Source organism: Cebidichthys violaceus, unplaced genomic scaffold (genome assembly GCF_023349555.1).
Source record: "Cebidichthys violaceus isolate CVI_PGR_0920_01 unplaced genomic scaffold, fCebVio1.0.p SCAF_12, whole genome shotgun sequence".
Classification (NCBI taxonomy): domain Eukaryota; kingdom Metazoa; phylum Chordata; class Actinopteri; order Perciformes; family Stichaeidae; genus Cebidichthys; species Cebidichthys violaceus.
The window spans coordinates 10,198,751-10,219,043 of NW_027176285.1; the positions used below are offsets into that span (position 1 = coordinate 10,198,751).

Genomic DNA, 20,293 nt, shown 5'->3' on the forward strand with positions numbered 1-20,293 from the left:
TAGCTAGCATGCGGTCAGACTGTAAAGACCGCATTAACACCTGGCTGACATCCAACCACGTCCACATGGGATCTTGTCCTTCCAGTAGCACTCCTATCACAATACATTCTCTACATTTACAGCTGCATTTTACAAGCTTTTTCCTTCCAGATGATATCCAGAAACAGGATACACACGTAGGTGTAGAAGGTGTCTTTGTCTTAGTATGACTTCCTACACGTCAGACAATGGAACTCAATAGTCTTTTCAAGAGACTCTCCCAACCTGGTAAGCACCCACATCTTTCAAACGCCATGACCCTGGTTTGTAACGCAGGCTGTCTGTAAATAATGTATATACTGAAAGCCCAAGCGTAGATAACACTGATGACATCATTAGGAGTTATCTCAGCCACAGAAAATCCCCCCCGAACTGTTTTTTGCAGGTTGAGTAAATGGACTTGGACTTGGACATTTTTTTGTATGCCGTCTTACAACTATGTGCAGGTCAATACATGCCAATCTACCCATTCACACACTGATGGCATAGGCCACCTGCCCATCAGGGCTCAAAACGAATTTCCAAGCACACACATTCACATTGGATGGGAGCAATTTGGGATTCAGTGTCTTGCTCAAGGACACTTCGGCATGCGGACTGGGGATCGAACTTTGGAAGTAGACCCGCTCTACTACTGAACCACAGCTACCCCCTTGTAGCACTGGTGAACTGCCCTTAATGCATAAACATGGTGGATTAAACTGTGAATTGGTAAATATACTGTCCCGATATTTAGTGCTGCAGGCTGAGGTAGTTGAGATAATGAATTTAACATATGTATAATAATATGGGACACTATTATTTGAGTGTCTGAATAACCATTAGTGCTTCAATGCCAGCATGTCTTTGAAAAGTTTTTATTTGAAGTGTTTGGAAACCAAGAAACACATACGTCTGTGTGAGTTCAGAAAACTGCCCCACACTCCCACACACATATGTGCAGCAAAGACTAAAAAGGTAAACATTAAATTCAATGATGGGGGCTTAAGAAAGAAGGCACAAGCAGAGCACTTATTTTAGGAAGTGAATGATAAACATGCTTGTAATCAACCTTGACTAGCTTAACCCTTCACCTCAACAGTCTGGCTCACTGTCTCATGGCTACTAATTATGTGGGAAGAAATGCTTTATAATGCTTGTTGACTCAACCACCCAGTGGAAGCTATATGGGTGTGCACCAAGGAGATAATTATTGGAAATTAGAGAGAAACATCGAAATGTGGGTGTGTTTATGCATTTGAGCCTTGTGGGCTGCCAGATTCACAAATTATTCATGTTGTGGTGTCGTCTTAGTTTGGGAGGTGAGTGGTGATGAGGAGTTAGCACAGAGTGCCTATCAAAAGCAGGTTTGTCTCTTTTCTTCCTTACAGTATCTTTTCCTTTTTGTGAAAAGTGTCTTCGGTATCAGAGTGACAACGGTGGCAGCATCACCTTCACAAAGCAGTCGACGCTTCTTTTTCTTCTCCTTCTCGCCCTCGGCCTCTCATGTGTCACAACCCAAACTTCTAACAATCGTTCAATGTGGTGCATTCTTGCCGTGCTTCTGTTTGAAGGGAAAATCTCAGGACAAGTGCTGGTCTATCAAAAGAAGAACATGTGAGCTTGATTCAAAAAGAACTGATTTCTCAGGACCATGCGTGTGATAAAATACTCATCCTGAGCAACTTATTTCCATTTTGCTTTTAAATTTAGAGATACAAATGTGATTGTCATATTTATCTATATAATAACAGGGCACGTTCATCATTATATAATGACGGCAAATTGTACGTGTTAGATAGGAACACAATAATTGTTATCAATTATCGAGTCTGGGCAGGGAGCGTGCTATTGCAGCTGCTCTCAGGTCCCTTTGCCAATGTGTCGGATATCGAAGTGGATCCAAGCAGACTTGCCATCAGCTGTGGTCATGTGGTAATTGCAGGAAAAGAATGTGTCTCTCAAGGTGAGACACACAGAGCAGAGAAGTGCACGGAAAGATGATATTGGTGCTCTTTCCAACCGCGACAGCTTGTTAGGTGGTGTAACATGTTGCTGTGAGGGTTTGTTAGGATATGTTCAGAATTAATTATTGTTGGGTCTCTTTGGATCAGGTCCCCTGTAAAAAAAAAAACTTTAAAAGTTGAAATTGGCCTGGCCTGGGAGGAACCAGCCTTTTGTATTTTTTTGTCCACTCAGGTAATGGAATCGCTAAGCATGACTCAGTGCATCAGTGTGTCAATGTACTGTATGTGTCTGGTTATTTGAATCACCACCATTGAATGCTGCCTGTCTGATATATTTTCCAAAGTCTCGATTTAATTCCTCATATAGTGCATGCCATATATGTGATGTACGTATGTGTGTGGTAATTAATTTGAAAGGACTAAATATGTACTCTTCAGGACTGATGGATGGCCATTATCACAACCCAACCACCCTTCACACACCCACATCCTTTACTCTCCAACTATTCATTTGGTGTGAGTGTGTGTGAGTGTATTTACATGCTTCCATGATTGGCAATATGCTATTACTTGTACATGCAAGAGGACAGCGGACTAAATTGATCAGTGACTGGAAAGAAAAAGGATGGGGCTGTAGGAGAAATATGTTTTTTCATCAAACTGATTTGATAATGGATGTAGAGACTGGTATGCTTTTAAATATCTGACGGATATAAAGTGCTGTCAAAAACGACCAAAACGATAGCTTGTAATTAGCCTGAATCCACTGTCAGTTCATGGAAACTACACACACGCTCTCTGCTGGGTGGACTCTGTTTTCATATCTTTACATAGCGACGTTGCAATCACAGTGTAATGGAATTTTTCTCAGCCGTAACGTTCACATTAACACATGTAACTTTATCACACAAACGCATGCTTGCATAACATTGCATTATTTGGTAATTTCATAACAGCAATTTACAAAATGAATTCCTGTTCTGCTTCAAGAGACTGAGCGAAGTGAGATCCATTTACAGCAAAATGTATGCGATACAGTCATACATCACAGGTAATATTTTATATTGAAACACTACCTGTGATGCTGTGACTCAAATCATACAATTCATCTTAATCATCTAATATTTCACTTTGAGCTGCTGGCTCAGGGGAATCATGTGGTGTGTGTGTGTGTGTGTGTGTGTGTGTGTGTGTGTGTGTGTGTGTGTGTGTGTGTGTGTATGAGTGTGTGTGTGTGAGTGTGTGATGGAGAGAAGGAATCAGTAGACAGTGGAGGTGAGAGAATGAAAGGCTGTGGGATAAGAGTTGCATCTGCATATCAAAGACGGCATGGAGGAACGTGGAGAAAATTATGAGAATAAAAACTGTAACATATTACTATAAATATATAGAATGTATGAATGTAACGACGGTGATGTGGAATCTTATGGGAGCAAGTCATTCAGAGGACAAAGCTACTGTTCTTTTGACAAAAAAAGACACAGTGGAATTGAAAAGCAGAATGAGCACTTTGGAGAGATGACATGCAGTAATACACATGTTTAATTAGAGGCGCTGGGAGTCAAGTATAATACTCCGGTGTGCTTAGCTTGTCTGGTTAGACTTAGAGTGATGAATAGCTCAGGGAAAATGTGACTTTCAAAATGTTAAGTGAAATAAATTTGATCAAGCCTATAATATACAGATGGAAACAGAAGGGTGATGCATACAAAATACCTTCTAGTGAAGTTCTTTTTTTTTTCCCTTCCCAATTTGACATTCAGTTTAATCATGGATTCAGAGAATAACTTTTCTTTCTTCCTCTTTTCCTTTCTTATACTCTCTACAATAACTGCTGATCTGTGTACAGTTAGTCGGACTGCATAAATGCTTTTTGCCTTTCAGATGCACTTTGCACCTACAGACATTTATTTATCTGAAGAGGCATATTCAGCGGGAAGTGCACTTCGTCTGTCATCTGCATGTAATCAGTGAAATGTGCTTCCATCTGCAGGGAACATGATAAGTGCGATGAAGTATGCGTCTCGCAATTAGCATGCAAATGTTTCTTGCTTCATGGAACAGGTGCAAATTGCACAGGTGTAATAAAATGGAAGTTGAGGTGGCGGAGAGAAAATGTAGTTTGTCAGCTGTATTATACAGAAATCATGCAGCAGACAAAGTGTAAGTGCACCGCAGAAACAGATGAGGGTTAGCAGCACTGATTTACCTTCTTAGGAAGATAAATACCCACAAATGCCTGACCAATTTATAAAGCCAGACAAAGGCAGGATCACAGCATCTTGATGTAGATTGGGCATCTACAACCATTCTAACCACCGAATGACATCTTTTGAGTTGTGTTAAACAATGACAATAGAGTCTGTCAAAGAGACACTATTTAAATTTTTCCATGTGTATGTTTGGAACTGTGAATCGAGCAGCAGAGGGAGAAGGGAGTTGGCAACATGTGGATGGGACTGAAGAGATGCTGGGTGTGGACTGAGACTGAGAACTGGACTGAGACTGAAAACTCCACACAGTTCCAGCCTGGAACAAAGTGGGCCAATCCCTTGAATGCTAAAAATTGAAAAGTTAAGCGCTGGTGACTTTTTTTCTCCAACATTTTATGACCTGATGTATTTCTTATTTTTTAGGGGCAACATTTTAAAACCACAAGAGCCAAAACATGTCCGCCAATAAACAATGAAATTAACTGATCTTCCAGTGTGCAATGTCTACATTGTACATTTCCACCCATATAAAGACGCTCAGATCTTTCATTGCTTGTCTAGTGTGTCTCAGGGCTGCCATGGTGTTTGACTAGTTTAAACATGTCATGTGTATATTACCCCACTGGAGCCCTGGCTTGAGTGCAAATCCCTTTACTAGCCGTAGTTTGATGTAACCCAGTGTGTAGAACTGGATTCGGGAGGCAGACGACCCACTGGGCTTTCCACTGTTTTAGGGCAAATAGATCAAGACTGACATCTTCCCTTGGTTTCGAAATACTCAGACTGTGCTTTTGTTTTGTCTGTCAAACTGTGCCCTGTTTGGTGAATTAAAGGGTAGTCCCCAATTGGTTTAGCCTCTTGAACCTTTGAGGAACATGATGCTCTTAGTCCTTTCCCATATTAGGCTGTAGACGTGTCAGTCATTTGTAGAAATTCTCTTAAGATGGCTTCTAAGCCCCCTTTAGCTCATAGCTCTTTTGGTGATCAAAGTTAGTAATCCTCCTTTAAATGCTATTGCTCTTTATGTCAGCCCTAGCTCCAAAAGTGTCCCACCTTGCAACATGCGGTACTTCAGTACACACCCATACAAAGTCAGAGAGGTGCTGTAAAGCTCTGCTAAATGGTTGAAATCTCTCTAATGCATGGAAAAACACATTTGTGCCAGTGTTCCCGTCTCATGAAAAATACTATTTTATTCTATGAGAATGATTTGTGTTTACTGGCCATCTTTTAAAAACAACTCCATACAAGCTTCCACAGGCATCTTCAAGGACAGATGCAGACACAATTGCGTACTAGTAAATAAATTCAACTCAATGTCATCTAGAACTGCTTCCACTGACAGATATTGATATTAAGAATTCAATATGAAGGCAGAAGTGCCTTTTTCATGCACTTTTCAACACTAAATGCTACTTTAAGAAACTATGTGAAATTACTGTACCTGAATTATAGTACATTTCTGAGAAGACTTCACAAAAGCAGCTTTCCAACGGATCCAAAGAGTGATCTTAATCACTTACAATCCTTTTTTGGTAGCTCCTTTGAATATACAAATTCAAATAAAATCTGTCTGTATCTTATATATTTTTGTTATCATCATAAACACAAATTTATGAAAGTAAGAAACACTGTTAACTTGTTCTCTGTTGCGATGCAAGTTGCATTCAGTGTGCCATGTATGCTGTAGAGATCTGAAATTACAACAATATATGTTACAAAAGGACCCCAAAGACTCATGTTTAGCCAAGCACAACTATTGTGACCCAAAGGGCAGAACAGATGAAAAGCATTTCATGGTTACTTGAAAAAAGTGTGTAGATGTATAGTCAGTGTGTGTGTGTGTGTGTGTGTGTGTGTGTGTGTGTGTGTGTGTGTGTGTGTGTGTTTGTGTGCATGTGAGCAAATAAAAGACACAGAGAAAGCAAGATATAGGCTGAGTGTGTTTTTGTGTGTGCACTGTTAGTGCATAGATAAACCCTCATCATCTCTCTGTGATTACAGGAGCATTTCACCACAAACAGCATGTGACTTATCAGAGTGAGCCAGGTTTTCAGGGGGCTGACAGTTTAGGGAGAACTGCAATGGGATAAGTCTCAATCCTCACTCAACCATCACTTTCTCATCCCCTTCTCACTCTCCCTCTCACAGACACACACATACATGCGCACACAGACAAACGCACACACACACACACACACACACACACCTGTGCAAACACAGATGCGGCATCCCGACAGCCAACCCTGACTACTGATTCTCCGCTGAGCTCACAAGCCTTTCTATCTTTCCTACAACCCAAAACTGATAAAAGACGAACGATACTCCTGATGGTGTTTCTCTGGAGACGCAGAAAGACGTTAACAGTTAAGATGTGAAACAACAGGTCTCAAAGGAAGATCGTCTGTGTAATCTACACCAGCAGAAATAATAAAATAATGCTTTTCAAAAAGACAAAAGAATAGAAAGAAAACACGTTCATAAGATAAGACAAAAATCTAAATCAGATTAAAGAAAAGGAAAGAGCAATATGTTGTTTAGACAGTAACATTAGGACAATGTAGATCATTGTGCATCTGTGCAAGTGTGAATGTGTGTACTTGTACACTAGTTACCGAAAGGTCATCTGGAAGATCTGTCCCAAGTTGACTTGCTGGGTTTTGTTGTTGTATCCATGTAGCATCTCACCAAACAGGGTGTCATTGAAGTGGACATCCTGCCTTGGGCATTTTGGTCCGTCACAGTTGTCTGACAGCAAGAGGCAAGATCGCCCATCCCCTGCCAGTTTGTACTCCTGCACACACCTAAGGAGGAGGGAAAGGCTGTCAATGCAATGTATAATATGTAATATGTGTGGCACTCTATACACTTGAGGTGAAAGGATACAAATGGCAAGAACACTAGAAGATGAATTGTGGCACAAATAAAATAAAAATCACAAGAGATGTGGGTGAGTGATACTGTATGAACCACTACATAGATGTTTCCATTTTACTACTTTAATTTACAAACTACCAATTCAGGAACAAAGAACAACCAATATTGTAGCCCTTATCACTTACCACCAATCCGTAGAAGGCACCCAACCAGCTAAATGTAAACGCTAGCGGTTATATTCAATATATGTCCAGGCTGACTTCTTTTTGTTTTAAACAATCTGGCTTTTATTGTTGTGAGCATTGGCCAAGATGTCTTTTGCATTATCAAAGCAGTGAACTTGCCATTGTCATTCTAAATATGTGGACACCAGCACTCTGCTGGAAACACAATCCAATTAGGCTGAATCAGTCACAAATTATCATATCTCCTCCGTTTATCTGCCCATTCCTCCCTTACAGACGAGGTAGAGTATCTGCTGCTGTTGACTGTTGCTGAAATTTGGGCTGCTGCAGCTGATCAGGTCTCAGCGCCTCAGTGGGAAAGAGGACTATGCTGTTTTTGTCAATACTGTCAGGGAAATGCACCAGACATAGTACAACAGTGTCCTCCCGTTGCATGAAGGCAAAGCCTATTCTCTCAAGACCAAAGGTTTGCTCTACCACGGAAGAAGACTGACCATGCCATCTATTTATTTCACAGAACATTTTTTAGAATCAATCATGGCTTGACCCATACCACTGGATTGTTTTACTGTAAAGTCTTATTAGTAGAAATATCGACAAAGATGACAGATGCGTTGAGAGAGAGAAAATAGAAAACCTGTTGCAGTCTTGCTAAGGAGCATTCCGCTGTGAAATTCCACTGAGGGACAAGGCACAAACAGCATGAACCCAGTGATCCATCCTGCTTGGTGTATACAGGATAACAAGGTTTGTTGGTATAATGATGTGGAACATGATATCTTCCCACACATTGGGAACTGTTGGAATGCCAAGCTTCCTGGCCAGAGTATAACCTTTTTTCCCCCAATGGTAACTCCCTGGAGATTACTATTCCATGAGACACAATCTAGTTCTAGGGAAGGTGCAAAAAAAAAAAAAAAAAGCGGAGTCTATCAGCTAAGTGGAACATGTGTGGGGTTAGGAAGAGGGCGGTGAATGTATCACTCAATAATGTGCGGGAAGTAAAGTCGGCATGGTTCAAGATTCAGGTTTAATCACTGATGCACCTTTTGAATATGAAGCTCATTTAAACTGTGTACATGTACACATGTACATATGAAAGGATTTATAAAAGCTTGCCATCAGAGTTGGCAAATACTGCAAAATTGTGACTCGTGGACTAATTAATATTGTAAAACATCAATAGAAAATGTAATTGTATTAAAACAATACTACCTTATATGTAATCTTGGGCTAATGTCTTTCATCACATATGGTGACATATAATCATTTGGTGATTACACACTGGTAATATTTTCCATTTGCATATCTCATTTCCTTCATGTGAGCATTTGCCTGAGGAACAGTTTCTTAATATCATGGAAATATTACTCACAAAGCCTATTTCACGAGGAAGCTTTATATCCGCCCTGCAGACACCTTTCAATGTATTTACTGTTAGTCATCCTCACCCACAAAACATGAGTACGTTGCTGGAACTGGGGTCATCTTCAAGGGGCACAAGCTGCTGGAGACACAGCTGTTCACAGCCTCCATTGAAGCCATCCGTGCAGTCAATGCCCCTAGAGTAGTCATAGCAACCTGAGCCATCCTTCATTGGCCTCAGCCCCTCAGGACACTGCAAGAAAAGAGAGACAGAGGAATAAGGAGAGGTGGTGGGAGGGAGATGTGGAGACAGGGTGAGGAGGAAGGCATAAATTAGGCAGAGAGAAGAAGAGAGTAAGGCGCAGAGGTCAGCGTGTGCATTTTAATCAGGGTGAGGCGGCACCGAGGAGCCAAAGATAGTGAGACCATGGGAAACATGAGAGAGGAGAATTGGGCAGCCAGATATTTAGGAATTCAAAGATAGAAGGGTGAAAGATGGCAAATATTTTATTTGATAGGAAACAGAAGTCTGGTTTGAGGTCTTTTTGTAAATAAAGATATCATACAAATGCAAACAGACAGCTTGGACTCATCCTTACAGCTCATCTCACTACTTGAGGTCTGTATCTGTTTTTTTCATGTTAGACAGGAAACCACATGTGTTATGCGCTCCTGGTGAGACTCCAAGCGAGAAAGACTGGGTTGTCTTATTTCACAGTTTGTGGGTTGGTAGCCACTGAAGATACCCAAATGTATTGTGCACTATATATTATTATTGAAAATGACGCATTGTCTGTGAGCAAGCAGGAAGTTACTGATATCACAGGTGGACATTTTGTTAGAGTTTTAGTTACATTTCATCATTCAGTTTTACCAGCGACCTCCACACAAAACAAATGACTTACCTGAGAAAACAAACCCTGGACAGAAATCTGAACACTGGGTCCAATATCCTAACTTTAGATTGGCTACTTAAACGTGAGCATTAAATTTGAGAAATTAATTGTATTTAGTGCAAGCATAAGAAATGCAAATTAAGCAGAAATGCAACAACAGCAGATGCATTCTATAACAAAGCTGGACTCCATCAGAAAAGGAATTTTACTAACCATTCATTTCTTGTAGACTTAATAGCCTACTGTTCATGATTTGGCTTGCAATATCCATCTCGGATATAAACAAAAGATCGTTACGCAAACAAAACAAAGAGGTTACACTTGATGCACATTCCTGCTGGCTCAGCTTATACTGTTTATCATTTCATATAATGATAATATTTATTTATTATCCTTATAAGCAATTAGCATATGCTTTAGTGACTTACAGAATGAAAACGTTTCATGTTTTAAATACTCTATTGCGGTGTTGTTTTGAATTGTTCCTTTAGTAAGCCATGATCTTTATTTTTCATTAGGATTATGTTTATCATGACATGGTATTTTAAATTTACTCTATCATTTTTAACAGTGCTTTTATGATTCAAATATATATATATATATATATAAAACTGAGCCAGTTATATACAGCACACTCAACCTATAAAGATATGATCAATGATATTATATTGACACTGACAAGAGCAACGAGTTTTGCTCAACTCATCCAACTCATTTAGTGGTTTTATTATATTTTTTTTATTTTGTGTAAGTGTAATAAATATAGGTATTGCTTTACTGTCAGAGGATCTCTAAACAAAGGGAAGCTAGCCATCACATGTGGTAATGCACGACTAGACAACCGTCAGCTGAATATTCATAACAATGCTACATAAGAAGTGCTCTCCAGTGTTATTGCCAATTTTGCCGGTTTACCACCATCAAACTAGAGGCCCGAGTATGAAACAATTACATCTAGAAGATGTGTTCAAGTGTTGATGGTGCAGTAGTGTCTTTAAAGAAAAAGGAAAGACAGCTATGTACAGAGAGGCAGTATGCCACTTCCAGAAGCTTTAAAATGAAATCTCTTCCCTTGCAGTAGCACCTAAGATTCATGGTTTGGTAATGTGTGATTTCTGTGTCATGCTATATATCCTATCCTACTGAGTCAGACATCAAATGATGGAAAACAGCACTAACATATTATTCACTTGTTTAAAGGCTGCTACTATTAACGGTTTATATTCATTGTAAAAAATTATCATATTAGAATAGTTTATGGTTTTTTAAACATTCAATTTACACTCTCAAACATCAGCCACAAAAATGTGTCATTTTTATGTGTTGATGGAACGCTTCTGTTGGTTTAAAATGAAGACTGTGAGAGACTCTGTTATATTTCACAGTTTGCAGACACTGTTCACCACTTTCACTGACGGCCGCTCTGACTCATCTGCGACTCCTCATGTTCTGTGTGTGCCTGTGTGGGATTGATTGGAGGTGTGTGAGGCATGATGACACAAAATGTTGTCTAGTAGGTGTTGGTGTATTTACAAAAATAAAGTAGGCCATTGCTTAGTGTTCGGACTGTTTAACAAGTAAGTCGCTCTAAAACAAGCATTTGTCTTGCTCATTACATTACAGTCATTTAGCAGACGCTTTTATCCAAAGCGACTTACAATTCAGTATCTATCTACACACTGTAGGCACAGCTACGGGAGACATTTTGGGGTTAAGTGTCTTGCTCAAGGACACATTGACATGAGACTAGCGGAGCAGGAGCCGGGGATCGAACCTCTTATTATAATGATGCCCTCAGATGTCAACCTGACTCGTTGCTGCCAGTAGCCCCACACAGGTCGCTGATTGGTCCGTGCTCTGGCGTACCGGACATTACTTGCATTACTTGAAGCCTGAGAAGAGGGATTTTCGTGTGATATTCGATTTGCACGATTCGCACGTGATCTCGCAACATGATGAGAATCCAGCTGCCGTGCAACTTAATTCAGATATTCCAGTTATAAGAAGGCCTATGTCTTGGTATTAATGGAATATTGGCTGACTGACATCCTGTAAAGAGAGACTCATACCTAGAGGTGGCTTTTGCCACACTTAATCTGCTGCTGGCTTTATATAAACAGATTGTCAATATCTGCAGTCTATGTCACCGTACCCCCCAGCATTTTACTGTGTGATTTATGGTCAGTGGTTAATAGTTTTATCAGCTCATGTCACATGTCATCGGCACCACTGAAATAAAGGCTCTGCAGTTGGACCACCACTCACACTAGACTGTGCCAAAAGACATGAAAAATCTGTAGGCTAGACAGGGTTCAAAATGCCCTTGTAACAAAAGAACCCAACTAACGGATCTTGAATGTCAATAAATCTTGCTCTGCAAGTTCCCTGAGATCAGCAGTAAACAAGATTTTCCTTTGTAATAAACCATGGGTCAGGAAAGCGATTAAAGGCATCGTTTGGTGGGTTTCTATAATGGTTATGTAAAGCAGGACAGGACAATTAAGAGGGAAATCAAGTCAGAAGTTAGATGAAGCAAACTGAGAAACACAGAGGATTGAGCCCGAGTTTACCAATGTGAGAGGTGTTAGGAAAAGCATGAATATTTTACTGAGGCCAGGACAAGAAAAATAAGCATGCTTGCCTGAATGTCAGTTCTAATAAACACTAGTTCCAGTTCCATTCAACACTTTTAACGGTACAGGAATTAAGTGAGGAAAAAAAAACCCTAGTTTATAACATTGTGAATACTGTGTCAAAGCTTGTTTGCCATATATATTGTAGGAAGAGCTCTGGACTAGATACAATCGGTTACTGGGTGCCTGGAACCTGTAGCATGCTTTCTCATGCTTTCTCCACTGTTTTGGGTCATCTCATCAAGAAATACTAACATGAAAGCACACCATTGCTAAATGTGAAATCTCCAAAGCCTTGAATGCCTTCAGAGCAGCAGCTGCTCCACACTTATCAAGGCTTTTGCCAAAAAACATCAAGCATAAGATTTGAATGCAGAAAGGGAACAAACTAAACAAACAGGTGAGCTGAGGGTCATGTGTTTTGATATTTGGAAGACCCTCACACTCACGTCAGCCTTTAATTCAAAGACTAATTTTCACCTCAAGGTTGTTCCCTCAATATTTATATTGCCAAAGCAATTATATAATAGGTAGTCAAGGGGGGGGGGGGGGGGGGGGGCTAACAAGTCATGACTTTACCCAAAGAATATTTGATAATCACTAGCATGATTTACAATCCACCACCAGTAATGACTCAACTAACAGTAATCAAAGGGCAATTGTCTTCTAATTATAAGATTTATTTCTCGTAATTAGCCTTTTACTAATTGCAAGATGTTGTTATCGTATTAAGATGACAATCTGATAAGACTGAATAAATGCAGTTTTTCCACATAGGGTACAAATTAATCTGGAAATGCGGTTACATCAGCGCTCTCTGGGCTGGAGACATTTTACATAACAAACTAAGCAATCGCATATTTGATCTCTTCTGCCAAACACTTAAAAAAGATGGATGAGCAGCAAATATTGTGCATTGATCACACGTGTTCTGGACAAAGTCCAGTATGATCAGCATTCAATGGGAAAGCTCTCCAGTCTCAGATCCATTTACTGTATCTCATGAATGTAACGCTAACTTCCTCACCAGAACAAGATTGGAGCCATTCATCACACTGAGGCAGAGCAGTGGGAATAGCTGCCTGTAATTCAGAACTGTCATGCATCACTCTACGGCTGAACGAAAAGGACTCAAGGTTAGCCGTCAGCACTGGCCACTCGCTACCCGTTCTCTGTGCTCGGACCACTCTCCCAAGACACAAGGGCTGGGGAGAGGGGCTAGCTACATTCTTTCAGTTAGTGTCTTCTGTGGTGATTATGGGATGGCAACACAGAGAACAATCTGCTACAGCCTTTTGGACAACACAGAAACAACTTCATTGACTGAGACCTTGTTACTATAATTGATTGAAAAAACACATTAAAAAAACATTAGATTCTGGCAATTGAGTAATGACTTTATATTGAATAAATTAAATAATTATAAACAAGTGGCAAAAGGATGCATTAGACCCAAGTGTTGCTGTGCGTTTGTGTGGGTTTGTGTGCTTACAAATTTGCAAATTCAATCATATTTAATAGCTTCAACTATTAGATAAAATCTGATGGATTGGGTGTTTACATTTACTCTCTTTTACACCTGTATATCTGCTTTACATATAACACCAAGGGTTGAATGTGTATGTATTCTCCGGGGGGCAAAAACAGATGAGAATTTTATGACACCATTAAGTACCAGAGCGATGGCATTTCATTCTGCTATGGGGTTAGAAAGACAAAGCAGGTTTGAAGACATTAAAGAACAATGAACAAAAAGTAAGTATGCAAGGAATATTAAAACTACACATACATCTTCTTCCACATTATATACTGCACATAGATCACCCTTACAAATTAAAGTTCACACATTCCGAATGAATGCTATTCATTTTCCTAATTACCCATTACTGCCCTCAGCTTTAATCAGGAACTGAGCAATATCTATCGAGAACTCTGTCTCTTAATGATCTTGTCAAAATTAAGATGCACAGATGTCTGTACTTAGTGGCCATTACAGATCTCAGAGATATAAAAGAAAGTGAGAGAAGTGTGAACAGTCATTGATCAAGGACGTATACACTGAATAGTCCCGCTGCAGCATTTAGAATTAACAACAGAACATGGCCAGGGAAATGCTGTAAAGTGTAAAGACTGGAAGGAATCTTTTCAGCGATAAAACTTGGATAATAAGGAAAAAATATAAGGAAGATGTGCGCTGACTGTTTCCCAAGACAACACACAAAACAAAACAAAAAAGTCTGAGAAACAGCACGGCTTTAAATCACACTGACAGATGGGGGGGGAATCAAATACTCTAAAAGCATATTTGACAGCCTAATCTGGTTTAGAGGTGGCAGAGATGCATGCCCTGCAGCTCCAACTCTGCTAAAATAGGTTAAATTAGGCACAACGGTTTTATTGCTGCAAGAGCAAAAAACTTGTGAGGGTGCAATGCAGTCCCCCAGTGAGAAATAAGAAGTCTAAACCCAGCTGTTTGTTCCGTTGTTCCTTAAATCCATGTGAATGCATACTTCATACTTAATCTTCAGTGAGAAAACAGATATTTATCATCTATTGGGAATGGTGTTGCCGAAAGGCAAAAAAAATAGACTGCTATTTAAAATAGATTTAGCTTGTCTGTTGTTATTTTGATCTGCTTATTTTTATTTATTTCTTATGTGCAAATGGTTTACATATGCAAACATACAGTATATATCTGGATATATATACATAAATCCACATTGCTTTGGTCTATGTCACAAAGGCTTTACTCTCCTACAGGATGACTTAATCTTGAGGACTCATCTTCACACGTCTGTACAGTGAAAATCTGCATTTTTGTGCTAATCAGCTGATCAGGATTCTTTGCTACACACTGCGTGGACTGACTGTATTTAAAGGCCATGTTGTCTCTATCGCTCCACCACCTTTCTTCAGTAGTCACAACATAACAGATGACTATGCATCCCCCTATGAGAGTGAAGGATAGCTTTGTTCTGGGACTCTACCAGACTCTGGCGCTCTCAGCTCAGCTTGATCGCCAAAGGCATTTAAGAGCTGCTGTTACGAGCTTCCTTTGAAGACAAAGACAACAGAGACATGGTTTGTTAATGATGACTTATGTTTGTTTATATCAGGAAAGCAAATATGGACAATACAAACACTTGTTTTCGTAGTGTTGTCAAAGTTAAAATGTTAACGTATTCAAAAATGGTTGGTCTTGGATGGATGGATTGGATCATTCTAATACATAAATTCAATACATGTGGGTATATGGTCTTTATCAAGAGAGAGACAGATATAGAAATGCAGATTTTACTGAAGGTTATTGCATAAATAGCAACGACATACAACAATTTACTGCAACAGGTGAGCAATAACAATGTTTTGCTCCTCTTGATATCTCAATCATGCCACATAGAAGAACAGATATCTGCATCGCATGTCAAAAAGTAGTCCACCACCTTGAATTATGAGAAGGGGGAGGAAATGGAAATACTAATCTTGCTCTGAGTATCTCTTACTTGGGGATAAAGCCTGAGTGATTTAATACTCCTTCTTATTCAATTTAATATTTGCTTGGGTTTAAGAGACAGGTTGAATTGAATGAAATTGATTCAGATTAAAAAATGAACCCTGTCAAATATAATATTAAATATTGGATCCCGCAGAAGTGAGCGTCCCCTTAAACTATGGCTTCAGTTGTCCACTGATGTTGCTCACCCTTTTTTTCAGCCATGCTCTCTTGAATAATCCGTGACAATAGATTAGTACTGAATATTATGTGTTTTAGTTTTACTGTTAAGTTGCAAATACTTGTCGGTAGTCCCTCCCTCTCAAGGCCTCTTACTGAACTGTATTCCATTTTACACAGATGTTAACTCCCACCCTTGGCTGTAGCAGTGTTATGTGCATCTTTGTGGTACACTAAGTGACACACTTGATCCGGCGTTTAACCAACGGTGTCAGAGTGAAAAGATGAAAGAATTATTATAATTTGCTTTAAACCAAAAATCGTTGAAATTCAATGGTAATGAGGTAAACTGAGCTGTGCAGCGGAGCAGGGGGGAGTCATGACGCTCAGCTGTCAGGAACACAGGGTTGTAGGGAGGTACAAGGGGAGGTGGGTAGAGGGGCTTAGGGGATGAGGCTTTGCACAAAACTTTTGTTTGGGTGGAGTTGCCATTTTTCCTCCCTGCTGACTCTTTATGCAAACCAGAAGCAACCAAGCAGAAATCTGGCTCCACACTGACAACTCATCATTTAATTCCTGACTTTTGGAGTGTGCAACACATTTTAATAAACTCTTGCATACTGGGACACTAGACAAGCGCCTTCAAATGAGATTGGAGACAGCGGTATCTGTTTTCTCTAAACTCTTACAAACCACTGGAGTTTGACGAGCCAAAATTAAACTTTCGGATGATGGTTGAAGTTAAAAATGTCATCTTTGCCAACCCTGCATCCAAACAACTGTAACAGAGATGTCCCAAAAGAGACATCAACTGATGAAAGATATGGTACTAATATCCTACCATCTGCTCAGCCTCTGAGTACGTCCATTAAGAAGACAGATATTGTAGCTGAACACAATAATGTGCCATCGAGACAAACATTCTACCATTTACGTAAAGCACAGAAACCACAATATATTGCAGTTGTCAAACTCAAACTTAAAAAATGGCAAGCTAACAGGCAACCAGGAAAAAGCCATGTTTACAGAGTTTTGAACTTCACCAAGCAGCCTCAGGGGAGTTCACAGAGTGCATCAGTAATACCCCTTTCTCACACAAACACAGTGGATGACACGGCACATTGACCACAGGTTCAACGAGAAGTTGACCATTCATTCCACACCACTGGGTAAATGCTAGATTGTTGCAGTTCACACAACCCACATCTGCCCAATGAAGTTCCTGCTACTGTGTTTGGTGCAACACAATCAAATACAAGTTTAACTCCAGTTTCAAGCATATTTTTCATCAAGATAAATCCATGGAAGAAATACTTCATGTAGTGTAATAACTATGGGAACCTATTGTTGAGTTTTTCTCTTCTTTAGCAACAGAAGGATAGATTTGCAAACAATGGAAAGTTAGGGTTCTCCTGCTGGGTGTGTTGAGATACACATCACACTCCCATAATGTCTGGCATTTGAATCTGTACGGAGAGCTGTCTGGTATATTTTTCTGCAACAAATGGGATTTGTATTGGGCATTATCATGCATCTAGCCAACAATAAGGCTCTGCTTGAGATAAAAATACCTCCACTCTCTGTTTAAGTCAAATCATGCAATTATAATGTCAAGTCATAGAAATTTGGTTTTTAATATTGTGGTATCACATCTTTTAAAATGTTCCTTACAATAACAGAATACATCTAATTGATAAAATAAAGATTTCCCAACATAATAATCTGACATTGTAATAACTTCCACTTCTAATACTTGTGTATGCTTGTTTGAGTTGTGTTTGTCTCTTCTTATACTGTATATTTTATTGTATCTTCTTTTTAAAAGATCATCATTTCAGTGAGACTACTATGTCTACTTGTGTGTCACTAAATATATTATATTATTCATCTCTCTCTTCCCGTTTAAATCAACTCAGTCACAATCATTATACACATTTACATACTTCCCTATCCATTTCACACAGGGAGAAAAAAAGTAAGCATGATTGTGGAAACAGCAGCGCATGCTGTAACGATAACGGCATACAACAACAAACAGCTTTACCCAGCACATAGCTACTGTAATGTATAATATGACCAACTGGTGTTTGACGAGCCAAATGATGAAAAAAGGAAGACGCTGATACAAAAGCATTATCTGTCTGAAATCACGAACAGCTGTTTTTATAAACCGAGGTTACCGAGCACAAGAATAAACCACCTGTCATCTTCTCCGGCTCAGCAGCAGCAAGAAAGGGAACACAGGCAAAAAAAAAAAAAAAAAATGGAATAAGCAATGTCTCCAAAACTTCAGCACTGACTCGGACTAAAATATAATTCATTGCAAATGCATTTCAACTGTCTTAAGAGCGGCAGACTGCCTTGAGGGACTGACTCTGATAATGGATTTTTAAGCCCTTCGTGTGGCATGTCTCTGCTCTGTGTTAGCACCCACTCTGACAGGGGTGTTTAAAATAACACCAAGCCAAAAGGAGTCAGAAAATAAAATAATACCTCTGTGTCTGTGATCCTCAGAGTTAATCTTTGAAGACTAGAAGGCTTTGTCAGTCTTTTTGTCTGCGTATTAATCAGCGGCAAGCGGAGGTGTGAGACTGTTCTAAATCATTTTAGAGTAACATTATATAATCATATAATTAACATTTATACTTTCTGAAAGTGTGAGTTGAAACTAAATCTTTCAATGCTGACTATTAAGTGGTTATGTATTATCTCTACGTCTCCTTTACTTCTAAGTTATTATTTTTTCTTTGACATGGTTTAGCCTGTGCTAATGGTCAGCTATGAGAACAAAATAAATAATGGTGTGAGTTCGCTTACACATGCGAGTAAAAACCTTTTAATTAAATATGCCACAATATGTCCAGGGGCTTGATGTGGAATAGAGTCTGATAAACAATCCAATGCTTATTAGCATAAACTCATTCATATTTTATACACACTCTCTGCTACTTTCCACCTCTGGGTCTAATAAAGAGACTTCCTGTTCAATTTCAGTCTCCATCTAGCCCCTGTATATAATGCAAATGCTACTACCACCGTGGAAATACATAAAACATGGTTGGGACCACTGTTACATATGTCATTATAATTATTTACAGATATATATTTCACACGATGCAAATCATGTACAAATGCTAGCATGTATTTACAGTAATACAACAAACCCACATGTTATGTTTTTTATTTTAATATTCCATCATTAAAATGTTGCATTCACGAAATTGGTGAGAAAATAAAAATAATGCCACTCATTTATGGGCGACGTAATTCTTTACTGGGGCAATAGACTAAAGCTTTGCAACCTTTACAATGTCACGAAACAGAACAAGGCCTTAGATGCAAGACATTCGTTGGAGTGACACAGTGTACCGTCGCTGTTCATGCATCATTTTAATAAATGATCCATGTTGAGGTGCTCGGTCGACACATAAGAGGAACCCCGAACAACTGCAGAGACCTAGGGTTATTATACGGTGTTGTCATATTATCAGTAACAAAATAGTAAACATACTGTCGACAGGTTTGGGGCAAGAGGCAATTACCACTATATGTAGACAAAGATGTATCTTAGTCATAAATAACAGCCACAAGCTGCTAAATGTGTCAAGGGTGGAAATTGTCTTGCTTTTGATGAAAGATGGAGACTATGAGTCAGGTTTATTAATATGGACTAGTTGGCATGGTAACACAGTGGGAAGTAAATTGTGGGGGATGAGTTGCAGAGGGCATGTGCAGAAAAATGTAATCTGTACATAAAGTGCTGAAAATGTGCTACAAAGGTAATAAGTTATAAAGTCTATTAGCTTTGGACCACAGTGTCAGGAATGCTAAACATCATGTGTGATAAGTGTCAGGCAGCACAGTTTTCATGGATAGTGTACATAGAAGGTTTTGGAGAGTAGAGCCCTTTCTTTATTTCAGTTAAAAGATCAGGAAAAAGAGAGACAAACAGGACAATTGCCTTATCAGTGTTTGGTAGACACAAACAACGAAAAGACCAGTCAATTTATAGCCCTGTCTAAGCTCTTAATGAGCAGGCAACCGTCCTCCAGCAATTGAGATGGCTCATCAATTTAATTACTTTACAACCCAGGCCCGCCCCATGCTGTCAAAAGCCTCGCATCTGAAGTTTCCAGTCACCCTGTACTTGTAAATTTGCCAGGAGAAAAGCTTTATTGCACTGCTGTTTACAATGTCACATCTAAAATCAAACTAAGGTTTATGAATAAAAGAGAATCTCTATCAATAAATCCTGTATATTAAACACACAATAGTTCTATCCAAAGAAGCATATTACAAATGATATTATTATCACTGGTGCTGTTGTCACTGGACTAGATCCTATTTATCTATATTATATCATGAATAAGAGCCCCATTACTGTCATCACAGGGAGCTCATACACCTTTGTTCTTTCTAAGGGGAATCTCTGTCATTTCCCTACATTCTAAGTTCCAAATGGGTAA

The 20,293-nt window shown here is 39.3% G+C and overlaps 1 protein-coding gene across 1 annotated transcript in view; it reads right to left on the bottom strand.

Moving 5' to 3' along the window:
* Window positions 1-20,293, bottom strand: part of LOC137869117 (astrotactin-2-like) — a 235,959-nt gene that overhangs the window by 72,128 nt on the left and 143,538 nt on the right. The window contains exons 12-13 of the mRNA XM_068706300.1: window positions 8,712-8,878; window positions 6,814-7,002 (exon numbers count right to left, since the gene is read on the bottom strand). Of these exons, the coding sequence (XP_068562401.1) occupies window positions 6,814-7,002; window positions 8,712-8,878 (356 nt within the window). The remainder of the gene's footprint in view (window positions 1-6,813; window positions 7,003-8,711; window positions 8,879-20,293) is intronic.